The 14868-nt window shown below is 46.9% G+C and overlaps 1 protein-coding gene across 1 annotated transcript in view; it reads right to left on the reverse strand.

Moving 5' to 3' along the window:
* The window catches only part of LOC309547431 (ribose-phosphate pyrophosphokinase 2-like), a 29707-nt gene extending 16870 nt beyond the window's left edge, over window positions 1–12837 (reverse strand). The window contains exons 1-2 of the mRNA XM_082247284.1: window positions 12719–12837; window positions 2857–3030 (exon numbers count right to left, since the gene is read on the reverse strand). Of these exons, the coding sequence (XP_082103410.1) occupies window positions 2857–2948 (92 nt within the window). The 5' untranslated portion in view covers window positions 2949–3030; window positions 12719–12837. The remainder of the gene's footprint in view (window positions 1–2856; window positions 3031–12718) is intronic.
* Between the last annotated feature and the right edge of the window lie 2031 nt (window positions 12838–14868).

The raw sequence follows: 14868 nt of genomic DNA on the forward strand, positions 1-14868 counted from the left end.
CTAGGAATATTTTGGTTACAGCAGCTCAAAATTGATATGGTTCAAAAACATTTAGACAGAATAAAGGTGAATAAAGCACCTGGACAAGATGGCACACAGTCATAGATCCTAAAAAAGGAGTTGAGCTTGGTCATTTCAAAGCCATGGTTTCTAACTTTTAGGGACTCCATGGACTGGCAAAGTACCACTGGATTGGCACAAGGCCAATTTGTTGCTAATATTTTAAAAAGGGATCAAAGTCTTTATCAAGTAAATATAAACTTGCTAGTTTCACTTCTATAGTTGGGAAGTACTGAAGAGTTTAATAAAAGACCACATAGATGAGTTCTTGCTGGAAAAAAATTTTAAGCAACAGACGGCATGTATTCATGAAAGACAGAAGTTGTCAGACAAAAATCGCATTTCTTTTTATGAGGTGGTAAGTAAAACCTTAGGCAAAGGAGTGACTGAGGACGTGGTATACGTAGATTTTGCGAAAGCGTGACACAGTTCCCCATACGACTAATGTGTAAGGAAAAAAAGTCTACAGGCTTGAAAAGATCAGTTTGTAAATGGATAGAAAACTGGCTAAAAGACGGTATTCAGAAAGTAGTGGTTAACGATTATTACTCTGAATAGTCTAAGGTCACTAGTGGTGTACCCCAAGGTTCAGTTTTGGAACCCTTACTTATTAATATCTTTATAAATTATATAGGGTCTGGGATTAAAAGTACCATTTCAGTCTTTGCAGAGGACACCAAGCTTAGCAGTGGAATAACGTCCGTACAGGATGTCTCCAACTTACAAGCCACCCTCAATGCACTGTTTAATTGAGCAACTATGTGGCAAATTAGGTTTAATGTTGATAAATGTAAAGGTATGCACTTGGGGCGAAGAATATGCATGCATCATACATACTAGCGGGGAGTACAACTGGGAGAATCAATGGTGGAGAAGGATCTGGATGTTCTTATAGATCAGTTGCTTAATAGCCTGCAATGCCAAGCTGCGGTTTCCAAAGCAAGCAATATCCTCTCTTGTATTGAGAGGTATAGACTCCAGACACACAGAGATATCATTTTGCCCCTGTATAAATCATAAGACCTCATCTGGAATATGCAGTTGAGTTTTGGGCACCAGTTCACAAAAAGGATCTCTCCTCCTGCAGGTGTGAGGAAGGTGGTTCAGGCACTCGGCCTAGTGAACCGGGTGTGGAGCTGAGCTGCAGAGGATCCAGAGTGCTCACAGTTGAGTTGGTGGCAGAGTATCTCAGGAAAAACCGTGTCGTGAGTACTCGGGGATTTGCCAAAAGGGTCTGCCCAGGAAAGGGAAAATTCCAGAGAAGTCAGGGGATCAAGGAGCTAGCTCACACAGGAAGTTTAACAGTAAAGGGGGTGCCGTGTAGTTGACCCTGAAGAATAGGAACAAAGGGGGTGCCAGGAAGGGCTCTGAAGATTGTTCTGCAGTACAGTACACCTCAGGAAGTTCACTCAATTCTACTTCACTGCTTATGACAAGGTGAAGCAGCGGCCTAGCCATGACTAGCGTTATACAGTGCTACTTAGCGTTAATCAGCATTAAGCAGATGTCACAGCTAATTGTGCATAGTTATACAAGTTGGAGTATCCCACCCATTCCCTTCTCCCATCCAAGTTCTCAATAAAAACACAAAAACCAAAGCTCCTAAAACGGTTTCCTGACTGAGCCAAAATTACTTGGAGAATGTTGAACTGTCGTTTTGTTGCTAATGGTAACCCAGGGGAACCTGTAACCAGCAGCTCTCAAGGGAGTAGTGCTACAACAGCAAGCGCTGTGAAAATGTGGAATAGACTCCCTCAAGAGCTGGTTCTGGCCAGCTCAGTAGATTGCTTAAAAAAAAAAAAAAAAAGGCCCAGATTTTTTCCTAAATGCCCATAATAACTGAATACTAATATTTATAGGTATCCAGGAAAAATCTGATTGCCTCTTGGGAGGGGGAGGGAAATTTCTGCTCCTCTGGGACAGCTTATTACTATGAAGCACAGAACTCGGTTACTGTCCTGCATCTAACTGCTTCCGGACCGCCCGCCGCCTTTTTACTGCCCGCTACCGAGGAAGTCGAGCCGAGAGAGCACTGACGTAACGCGTATAGGGGGGCGGAGCCTGCATACTGGTCGTCACATCCCTTCCTGAGTTGTTACAAAGAGGTTTTACATGCATGCACTGCTGAGTGCTTTTCAATGTAAGTGCGGCCATTTGTCAATAAATTAACCTTCTTGAATAAAGCAGAGAGCACTAGCTTTTTCTTCCTTTATACACTGTCATGGGAGATCGGAGGTGGGACCCTGGATTAACCCCTTTTGTGGATAACCATCACAACCCCCAGTGAGGGAAAAAGCTGTTGTAGACCCGGGGTGATTCTCGGGTCTATGAATAAGGTGAGAGGCCACTTTAGATGACGGAGGTGTTACCCTACTAGTTGGATTATGGGATTTATTTGATGGACTTTCTAGTCACTTGATTTTGAACATTGTATGATTCGCACTTTATAAGGACAGTATAATTTTTTCAAAAGGGTGTTTCCTTCATGTATATCATTTTATTTGGTATATACACATATATTTATTTATACATTTATCTGTCTTGCGCAACACTTTTAGGTTTGGTATCTTATTTTGATTGTGAAGAGTGAGAACAATTTTTGGTGTGAGCAGCCGGATATTGGAACACCAATTTAGCACATATATTTATATATTTTGTGGTACACATATTTTAGGATATGGTTTTTATGATTTAATTTAATGTCACATTTTTTGCGCTGATAGTTTTTTTCTACATTTACTTCAACAGGAACCTTTAAAATGCCAGCACAGCAGTATGGGCGTTTAGACTACTTACTTGTCAGCAGCATGGCATATAGTACCACATGTGTCAGCCATGTCATCAACAAGAATTGCAACCCGATCTTTCACATCTCCAACTAATACCATCCTGTCCACCTCATTGGCCTTTTTCCTTTCCTTGTGAATTAAGGCAAACTCAACATTCAGTCGATCGGCAATTGATGTCACCCTGTGAAAGACCGGAAAAAGAAAAAAAAAAAAAAATGTTCCATATAGGGTTAACATATCAAATATCAAGTTGTTCTAGATATACTGCTACATGTATTTTACAGGTCTGATGCATAAAATTATATATGCTTGTGGGAAAACTATAGTGGCATAGGTTTTTTGGATAGAAAGGGATTTTTGTATTTCCTGTAAAATTCATTTCTCGGAGTTTGAAAGACACAGCGCTCCATTAATCCTACTTAGTGGGTTATATTGCCTTCTCCAGGAGTAGGCAGAATAAAAAAAAAAAAAAAAAACACCTGGCTACGCCAATGGGCCGTCCTTAGCTAGTATATAACCCCCCTCTGCTCAAGGTAATAAGTTTAGCAGCAAGCAGTATTAGAAGTTTCAGAACTCCACAGAGGGGTGGGTTCTGTGTCCATCGATAAGCTCAGAGAAATGGATTCTATGGTATAAATACCATTTTCTCTTTTGTTTGATGAACACAGCCGTCCATAAATCATAACTAATGGGTTGTCCAAAAGTAGTGCCAAAAGGAAAATGAGGGGTGGAGAAAATGACCAAAGGCTAAACATAAGAGCCCTTAACCAGGACACAGGAGTCTTAATTGGGTCACAGATGCTGTATCTGAAAAATAAAGTTTAAAGAAAAAAACACACCCCTCTCGAGGGAACAGTTCCTCTTAACAGCCTACTTTGCAGCCAAAAGTATTTACCTGATAGAATTTTGTAATGTTATGCATGGACGACCAAGTGGCCGCCTTGCAAATTTGCGATATTGAAGCCTGATGACAGAAGGCTGCTAAAGGCGCTGCATGTAAGACTGTGCAAACAGAACTGTTTTGAAGGTGGATACCAGACTCAGAACCTGTATGCAATACAGGAGAGAGAACTATCTGCGTGACAGCAGCTGGTGGATAACAGCCTGTGGTCCCTGAAGTTTATGCAAAGGACAACCCTGGTCAGAAAAAGAATCAGACCTAAGTAAATCAATTCCCTGGACAGGGATAGGGGGGACCTTAGGGAGTTCAGACATTATCTGAATCTTTGCAGGAAATCAATCCACCCAAGGAGACTCAAGCCCTAAAAAAAAAAAAAAAAAAAAAACCTGAAAAAAGGACAAGCTTTGTCCCCCTTTCTGGGTAACCTCAAAAGAAACATTTTGCGAATCTCTGACGCTCAAAGAAGTCCACAGGGCCAGAAACCAGCGAAGATGTCCCCCCACCCCAATAATATAATATTTTAAATATTAGAATATAATATTTAAAATATAAAATTTCCACTATTCTCCCATCCCAGAAGCACAAAAGAATTTTCCATGGGCTGAGAAGGACTACCCCCTTCTGCAGCAAGGCTCCGTCTCTTTCCTTGAATGTGGCAAGGAGACATTATGATACCCCAATGACGTCATCCATGGTAACCCCAAACAAGCGATGGCCTTGAAAAGGGCAGATTAAGGAGAGTTTTCTTAGAGGCTTGGTCTGCGGAACAATTCTTAAGCCACAGCACATGCCTAATCCCCACTGCTGAAAAAGTTTCGACAGCACAAGAGCTGCATCACAAACTGCAGCCCATGAACCAACCAATCCGCTAAATCAACATAAGCAGCGGGGACCTGCTCACCCTCCAGGCCATGGCGCAAAAGCTTGGCCCATTAAGTTAGGGTGTAAGACACTAGGGCTGAGGCAAAGAATGGCCGCAATGCCGAACCAGCCATAGTAAACCTGCTGTGTGCCACAGCCATCCGCTTTGTCAGCCGGGTCCTTAAAGGACGGGGATTCTTCTACTGGGATCATGGCTGCTTTATTCAACCTGGAAACACGAGGGGCCACCACTTTTTTAAAAAAAGTGTAACATACAGCAAAACATTTGGGGACCACAAAGGGTATTTTGATGCTCCCATTCCTTACAGGAAAACCTGTCAAAATAAGGCACATAAGAAAACACCTTTGGAGTACGATGTGACTTGTGCTTACCAAACGACACAGCCCTGTCCGTGGCTACATCAGCCGCATCCTCCATTCTTAAAGTCCCAGGCATTGCAATGATAAGTGCCAGCACTTTTTCATTCAGTGCCGAGACCATGGAGGAATCGTTCTCACTATTGGATGGATCAGGGGGTATGATAATAAAACCCCCTGGACAGGCCCAGTCCATGGCGGTATCATGCTCCAAATCAGATGAGACGACCTGAGCAGGGGAAGGCGAGGGGGGGAGGGGATACTTCCTCCTGGGCCTTTGCCCACATGCCACTTCCACCCAGGACACTATGGACTGTAGGACCCCCCTCCCCCCCCCCCCCGTCAGTGCAACCACTGGAAGCTGGGATTCTGAGGGACCTGCCACCTCCATGAGGGGGGAGATGAGACGCTGGGGCTCTATAAAGGAAAGAAAGACCTTGCAGTACTAAAAATCTTTTGGCACCACTAAAAAGGATCCCCTCAAGGATCAGGGTATCAGCAGAGAGCTAACAGGGACCCCAAAAGACTCACCTTACCGACCGGAGGAGCGTCGAGAATTCGAACCCAGCATCATCGTGGACGCTATTCCTGCTCATATGTCCCAAGCACATGTAGAGGAAACTTTAGAGGAAGAGGAGCTGCGGTATCCCCATGAGGCTTCAGTTGTTTCCAGCATCTCCCAGACTAAGGGAAAATGGCCCCCGTGACATCATCCTGCTACACAAACATGGCCGCCAACTGGAGACCAGCCAGACTAAAAGGAAAATGGCCACCATCAGCTACAAACACCGAAGCATGCTGCAAGGATCTTCCCTGCACCCTCTGCAATGCTGCACCGTCTGCAAGGAGACACATTTAGGGGAGACTCTGCTGTGCACTCTGCATTAGTCTCTGCACTAGGACTCATCTGCACTATACCCACACTGCAAACCACAGACCATGCACCCAGGGGTCTCCTACACTGGAACCCCTCCAGACTACCAGGGCGGGACACACACTATCCTAGAACCCCTACAGAGTGGGGATAGCAGAGGAGACCCCAGGGGTCTCTCCTGCATTCTCTGCCCTGGGACCCCCACCAGACTCTAGGTCCAGACAGGGGGGGAGGGGGGGTGAGAGTGGGAGAAGCCCAGCTCAGTGAGGTATTTAGGAATGGGAGGAGGGAACCTGCAGGCAGGTCTGACCATTCCTGGAGGTTACCTGCGTCCACCCCAAAGAAAATCACCAAAAGAGGAGAGGGGGGACTGTACCTACCCTTCCATGGTGCGGATAACGCTCCAGACAGAACTCTTCGCCACCAAAGTAGGGGAACTGTCAGCCAAAGGACCGCTGCTACTTAGACCCAAGCCCGGTTGTATGCGACCCTGTGAGACGTTTACCTCGCAGGCCAGCCTATGTCTGTGAGGCTATGTCGCCGCCGACCTAGCGCATAGATGCAGTCTGCAAGCACTCGCTGGCTGGGGGGGGCACTGGATCTAGATAATCCAGCCCGGCAGTTGAGTGTAGATCTCCCGAGAGAAAACAAAAAAAGATGTAAGGAGAAAATTTCTAGGACCAGAGATCCCCACCGGGAGCCTTACGCTTGAATGGACAAATTAAAACGGATTACCTAGAGGAGAGAAGGGGGGGTTATATACCAGCTGAGGACGGCCCATGGGCTTAGCCAGGTGTTTTTTGTTCTGCCTAGTCCTACTCCTGGAGGAGGCAATAAAACCCACTGGTTAGGATTTAGGGGGAGTACTGTGTCTATCGAATGAAAGAAACACACATACATATACATACACACACACACACACACCTGAGCATGTAAAATAAAGCAGTTAAATAGGTGTGCTATATTTAAACCATAAATACCCACAATTCTCTAGCAAATTCATGCTAAGTAAATGTAAAGTGCATTTTACAAGCATAATAGTTAAACCTTACAAAATGGAAACTGTGGCATGTTTTCACATTGCTGAAAACTGCACAACTGAAAACTAAAACCGTATTCCCTTGTGATTGACATGCCATTTAAATGAAAAGAAAAAAAAAAAAAAAAAAAAAAGGTGCAAAAATGTGAATATGCTCCTAAAGCAGTAGTAAACTCCCCTTTTTGTTCGGTATCTACAGGTAAACCTATAATAAGGCTTACCTGCAGGTACAGTTATTCCTAAATGTGCACCGTTTAGGAGATATTTACATGTGTAGCAGCAGGTTACGTCACCGGCATATGAGCACTACGCTCTCAAGTTAAAGCTGTAGTAAACTGCAAAACAGCTAAAAAAAAAAAATCCCCTCTAAGACAAATGAATAATGTGCTAGTATGCATCGCATACTAGCACATTATGCGAGACTTACCTTAAAACCAAGCCTTCCTCCAGTCTTCCTTCCGGGTTTGAGGCCTCCAGCAACATAAGTGGCCAGAGCCACAATGAAGTCAATGCACTTGGGAGCCCTTGTTTACAGCATGAGCTCAGGTGGTCAGGCACAGTATGCCAGACCTTCAGGAGGGCATGCGCGAGTGACGTCACTGCCTGCATGCAGTGTGAATATCTTGTAAACCGTGAAAGTTTAGGAGATATTCACTTTTCCTACAGGTAAGCATTATAGACTTTCCTGTAGGTACAAGTACAAAAAACTGAATTTTTGTAAAATCTTACCTGTAAAATTCCTTTCTCTGAGTCCTCCGACAGTCGCCGCCTCTTCATATTCGTCACATATGGGGTATTAGACTTTGCTCCGAAGGAGTAGCTAGGCAACAGAATATGTTAACATTAAAGCTTTTAACATATCCCACCCTCAAGGGGTGGTCCCCTCAGTCAATACCCTCCTACTTCCTGCAACCATATCTCAGTTTTAGTGGAATAGCAGTAGAGTATACAACCAAACCCCAAAAGAGGGGCGGGGGCGGCAACTGTCGGAGGACTCAGAGAAAGGAATTTTACAGGTAAGATTTTACAAAAATTCCGTTTTCTTACGTCCTCCGACAGTCGCCGCCTCTTCATATTCGTCACATATGGGGACGTCCCAAAGCAGTGCAAACATGAGGGGTGGGAAACGCATCCGCGCCGAAAAGGCAACGCAGTCTCCGCATCAAAGAAAGGAACCTTACCAAAGGAAGGAAACCAGCTGGGCAACAGGAAAAAACAAGTGCTCAACAGGAGCAACAACCCAGGAAAAGACAAAAAACCAGGGAATGTAAAACATATCCCAACAGCCAGAGGTCCCCAACAAGGGACCCTAGGAAATTGCCGCACTAAGAACCTTGCGGCCAAAGGAAGCATCCGCCGATGCCTGAACATCTACTTTGTAGAATCTTGTGAACGTGTGTACGGTCGACCAGGTCGCCGCCTTACACACCTGGGCTACAGAAGCCCCATGACGACAGGCCCAAGACGTACTCAAAGATCTAGTAGAGTGCGCCTTCACAGGCACAGGGGGAACCTTCCCCTGCAAAGCATAGGCCTGTTCAATGGTCTGCCTGATCCATTTGGCAACGGTAGAGGCCGAAGCCGCCATGCCCTTCCGAGGACCCTCTGGAAGAACAAACAAGGAGTCAGTCTTTCGAAAAGACTCAGTCGATTTAAGGTAAACCCTAATCGCCCGAACAACATCCAAAGAATGTAGTCTCACCTCCTTTGGATGTTTAGGCTTCGCGCACAGCGAAGGCAAGACAACATCCTCGTTAAGATGGAATTCCGAAACTCGTTACGGAAGAAAAGAAGGATTAGGTCGCAAGACCACCTTATCCAAATGAACAACCAGGTACGGAGACTTGCAGGACAAGGCTGCCAGCTCCGACACTCTGCGAGCCGAAGTGATCGCCACCAAAAAGGCGACCTTTTTGGACAACATAGACAACGAGATCTCCCTGATCTGTTCAAAAGGAGCACGTTGCAACACAGACAGAACGAGATTCAAGTCCCAAGGGGGCAAAGGATCCCTCCTAGGAGGGACCAGATGCCTCACACCCTGAACAAAAGGTGCCAACCAAAGAGTTGGAAGCCACGGGACGTTGAAACAGAACGGCCAGTGCAGAGACCTGACCCTTTATCGTAGCCAGCGCCAAACGCTGATCAACTCCCGTTTGAAGGAAAGACAGCACACGGGAAACCGAGTACGTGCGGGGTGAAAACCCCCTGGACTCACACCAGGCAAAATAGGCCTTCCAAGTACGGTAATAAACCTTCCCCGAGGAAGACTTCCTCACGTTGATCAAAGTATGAACGACCTCCGGAGAGAGACCCTTCTCCTTCAGGACCTCGGTCTCAACAGCCAGGCCGTCAAAGCCAGCGACTGTAAAGCAGGATGGTATATCGGTCCTTGAGACAGTAGATCGTCTCGAAGAGGCAGACGCCACGGGGCGTCGACCGCCAGATTCACGAGGTCTGCGTACCAGGACCGGCGAGGCCAGTCCGGTGCCACAAGAATCACCGTGCTGCGTTCCGAGTGTAACCTGCGAAGGAACCTGGACAGCAACTGAATCGGTGGAAACGCATACATCAGCCTGTACTGATGCCACGGGGCCACTAACGCGTCCGACGCGTCTGCCCGAGGGTCGCGCGTCCTTGCCACGAACCTTTTCACCTTGTTGTTGAGACGAGACGCGAACAGGTCCACATCTGGAAGACCCCACTTCGCGCACAACATCTGGAAGACAGCCGGGTGGAGAGACCATTCCCCCTGATCCAGGGTCTGGCGACTCAGATAGTCCGCCTGCCAGTTCTCCACCCCCGGAATGTGCACCGCCGTTATCGCCGGGACATGAGTCTCGGCCCAAGTCAGAATGTCGGCCACTTCTCGAGCCGCTCGGGCACTCCTGGTGCCCCCTTGGTGGTTGATGTAGGCCACCGCCGTGGCATTGCCGAGAGAGAAACTCGATCTTGTAACCAGACCGAACGATTTCCTGAACCCATCTGTCCCGCACACGGGCCAACCAGGGCTGAAGAAAACCGAGCAAGCGTCCCCCCACCCCAAAACTGGGTGAGGGCGCCCCTTCAGGCCGAACTGTTATGGGCCGCAGATCCGGATTGACCGGACTTCTGTTTCCCAGACCAGGGCTTCTTCTGAGAGCCTTGACCTTTGAACGGCTTGCCCTTGTAGTGCGGCCGGAAGGCACGAAAGGACCCCTGAGGGGGCCGAAAATTAGCATGCTTCTTCCCAGAAGCCCCCTTAGCCTTGGGGAAATGGGGCAAGAGAGTGCTCTTACCCCCAGTGATCCCCTTAATCAAACACATCCAAGGACTCCCCAAAAAGGCGAGACCCATCATAAGGTAGATTGGCTAAGGTCTTACGTGAAGACTGGTCCACCGACCAACATTTTAACCAAACCAGGCGGCGAGACAACACCGCCACGCTGTGCACGCGTGCAGCTAACGGAACCAGGTCCAGGTCCGCATCACACAGATACATGACACCCTGGTGGATTTGATCCACCATATCCAGGGTCGCCGGCGAGGCCGAATCGGCCACTAGGACGCGCCTAAGCATCTGCGTCCAACTTGCGATCGCCTGGGCCGCCATGAGAGAAGCAAACAGAGCCTTAAGCATAGAACCCGTAACAGAATAAGTATGACGGGCAAGAGACTCCAATCTCCTATCCGTGGCATCACGGAACACAGGGGAATCCTCTGCAGGAATCGCAGTGGCTTTGTTTAAAACCGCAATTGCGTGATCCACTGGGGGAGGCACACACCACCTTTCATCAGTGGAAGGGGAGAAAGGATAACGCAGCTTAAATCTACTTGGTACAGCAAAAGGTTTGCGCAGATTGCGCCATTGTTCCTTAACAGCGCGCTGAAAATCATCATTGCAGGGAAAAACCTGCGGCGTCCTGTGTTTTCTCTGCGTCCCATAAGCCGCCAAGGCGGCGGGAGGACACACTTCATCCTGCAAACGCAGCGTTTGCTTTATGGAAGCAATCAACTCATCCATGATTGCAAGCTCTTCAGGCGAGCCAGGGGGAGAATTATCAACCCCCTCAACATCAGCCTCCACCTCGGACCCCACTAGATCTAGGGAGGAGCGGGACCCCGATAAGGAGGCCCCCGCCATAACAGCCCCATCACCTTCACCCTCAGAATCAGAGGAAAGAACAACTCTGGGCCTTTTAGTAGATTGACCAGCCACCAGCATCTGTACCTGAGCAGCAAGGCCAGCCACAATAGTGGCTAAATCCCCCCCTGGGGGGGAAACAGCGGTCCCCTGGCTTTCCACCAAGGCGGTAGGAAATTTGCCCTCCTGAGAATCCATTGCCCCTGTAATGCTGTACAATAAAGGGTTAACTGCCCCTTTAAGCAAGCGCGGCAAGCGCAGCCCACCGCGCCACACTCAAGCACAATGAGACCCCCACAGGGAATATGCAAACTGAACACAGGCAATGGATAGCAAGAACAGAAGGATAAAACCTGAGGAGACCCTCGCCGCTGCCTCGATCGGTGTTCCTGGAAAGAGGAAGTGATGCTGCCAGGGCGCTCTATGAAAGCCTATGGAGGCTACAAGAAAATGGCCGCCATGCATGTAAAACATGCGGCCGGAGCGAGTGTAGGCAAAATGGCGCCGTTTGGCGCCGAAAACGCCGCTCCACAGTGCAGTAAAGCACACATGACATCCCTGTATAAGAATACATGTCAGATCGCCGCAGCGATCGCTGTATATGCCCAAACATGCCAAAAAAACATGCCCCACAGCACACAGCTTCACACACTGATCAGACTGACACACACAGTGTCACACAGCTCCCCCCCCCCCCTTGCAGCCCACAGCATGCAGCCGAGAGATAGGGAGACGAGCAGTGTGAATAGAGGCAGGTTACACAGTCCCAGACTGACACCCCCCCAGACAGACAGGTCCCCACATAAATACACTTACCTCACATGGCGTGGGGGACCCGCACAGGCGAACAAGCCGCTGCACATGAGGCAGGGAGAGTCGCATACAAGACGCACAGAATGGGGGTTAAGAAACCGCACAGCGTCCAGTGAGGTAGCCACCTCACCAATCATCCCTGCACCGAACAGGGATGGGTCGTTCACTGTGCCAGGAGCGTTACCTGGCTGAACGCTCGATGGCAGGCTGGGAAGCCACTGACCCACGACCTGCGACCAGGGGGATCAGCCCGAGACCCAGCCCGCATGATCCTCTTCATCAGAAGAACTAACTAACGCTGACAAAAATAACAGCTAAGTAAAGGTAGAGAGAAAACTCAAACAAAATTTCAAAAAGAAGAAAGAGTCTGGGGCAGAAAGCCCCAGCACAGAAAAAGCCAGCCACTCCTGACAAGCTAGATATTAAAACTGAGATATGGTTGCAGGAAGTAGGAGGGTATTGACTGAGGGGACCACCCCTTGAGGGTGGGATATGTTAAAAGCTTTAATGTTAACATTCTGTTGCCTAGCTACTCCTTCGGAGCAAAGTCTAATACCCCATATGTGACGAATATGAAGAGGCGGCGACTGTCGGAGGACGCAAGAGAAAAGTGAGTTTACAACCACTAAGTTTATCATAATGTGCTAGTATGCAATGGGGAAGGAGGGGCTTTTTTAATGCTGTTTACTACCGCTTTATGCCCAGGTTGAATTAACTAATTGATCACTAGTCACTGATCACTAGTCATGGATGTTGTTCGATAAGAAAATTTGAAATGGATACTTTGGATTTTATTGGTTTAGTTCCACATTGATTGTATTAGTTCCAGATAACTCTATTGTAGGTCAGTATGTCTCTAATCCTAGAATAATGCTAGTACCTTTTGGCACCACCGGCATCAGGAGATACAATGATGCAGTTCTTCCATTCAGGGATGTTCTCCCTAATCCACTGCAGTACTGCTGGTTCAGCATACAGATTATCTACAGGAATGTCAAAGAAACCCTGAAAAACACAAATTGAAATAATACACCAAACATTTACATAAGACAGCAGAAACAAAAACAGCAGCAAGTTTATTCAAAGCCAAAAAGGAACAATGGACACAGAGCAAACAATCTGAATTAAACTTTAAATGCATAGGGGCAGATTTATAAAGCAGTTATTCTGACATTTACAGTAACTCACAGGAGTACACCCCAGACATTTTTGTAAATAGTTTATTATATATTTTCATGCGACAACACTGAAGAAATGACACTTTGCTACAATGTAAAGCAGTGAGTGTACAGCTTGTATAACAGTGTAAATTTGCTGTCCCCTCAAAAAAACTCAACGCAGCCATTAATGTCGAAACTGCTGGCAACTAAAGTGAGTACACCCCTAAGTGACCACCAATTTTTTTTCCAGCACTGCCTTAACCCTCTTGGGCATGGAGTTCACCAGAGCTTCACAAGTTGCCACTGGAGTCCTCTTCCACTCCTCCATGATGACATCATGGAGCTGGTGTGGATGTTAGAGACCTTGCGCTTCTCCACCTTCCGTTTGAGGATGCCTCAAAGATGCTCAATAGAATTTAGGTCTGGAGACATTCTTGGCCAGTCAATCACCTTTACCTTCAGCTTCTTTAGGAAGGCAGTGGTCATCTTGGAGCTGTGTGGGGTCATTATGTTGGAATACTGCCCTGTGGCCCAGTCTCCAAAGAAAGGGAATCCTGCTCTGCTTCAGTATATCAGTCACAGTACATGTTGGTATTCACGGTTCCCTCAATGAACTGTAGCTCCCCAGTTCCGGCAGCACTCATGCAGCCCCAGACCATGACACCACCATGCTTGACTGTAGGCAAGACACTTGTCTTTGTACTCCTCACCTGGTTGCCGCCACACAAGCTTAACACCATCTGAACCAAATAGGTTTATATTGGTCTCCTCAGACCACAGGACATGGTTCCAGTAATCCATGTCCTTAGTCTGCTTGTCTTCAGCAAACTATTTGCGGGCTTTCTTGTGCATCATCTTTAGAAGAGGCTTCCTTCTGGGATGACAGCCATGCAGACCAAAATTAGATGCAGTGTGAGGCGTATGGTCTGAGCACTGACAAGCTGACACCCCCCCCCCCCCCACACACACACACACAGAGAACCTCTGGATAGGACGCTGAGTATGTGCTCTCAACTTCTTTGGTCGACCATGGCGAGGCCTATTCAGAGGGGAATCTGTCCTGTTAAACTACTGTATGGTCTTTGCCACCATACTGCAGCTTCGTTTTAGGGTCCTGGCAATCTTCTTATAGCCTAGGCCATCTTTATGTAGCGCAACAATTTTTTTTCAGATCCTTAGAGTTCTTTGCCATAAGGTGCCATGTTGAACTTCCAGTGACCAGTAAGAGAAAGAGTGATAACACCAAATTTAACAAATCTGCTCCCCATTCACACCTGAGACCTTGTAACACAAACGAGTCACATGACACTGGGGAGGGAAAATGGCTAACTAGGCTTAATTTGGACAATTTCACTTAGGGGCGTACTCACTTTTGTTGCCAGCGGATTAGTCATTCATGGCTGTGTGTTATTTTGAGGGGACAGCAACATTTACACTGTTCTACAAGCTGCACGCTCACTACTTTACATTGTAGCAAAGTGTCATTTCTTCAGTGTTGTCACATTAAAAGACATAAAATATTTACAAAAATGTGAACACTGTGCTCTCTTTTGTGAGATACTGTACCAAACATTCAATGTAGGTGAATGGGAGTGATTAATTCATCACCAGTGAATATTTGTTAAAAGTCACTTTCACTTCTTTATAAATATGCCCCAAAGTATTTCTAAAGATACCAAACATCCCACTTTAGTATCTTTTTATTTTTGGATATACTGCACCTACTTACTACTTGGTTATTCTGACTGATTCTCTTGGAGTATTTCCTATCGCTACTTATATTTTTATTATTATTTATATATTTTTTTTTTCTTCTTTTGGGCTGTGGAGAGTTCTTTTTTGGTCCACTACATCTACACATGCCATTTTT

This window comes from Pelophylax lessonae (assembly GCF_965119305.1).
Source record: "Pelophylax lessonae genome assembly, chromosome: 2".
Taxonomy (NCBI): Eukaryota; Metazoa; Chordata; class Amphibia; order Anura; family Ranidae; genus Pelophylax; species Pelophylax lessonae.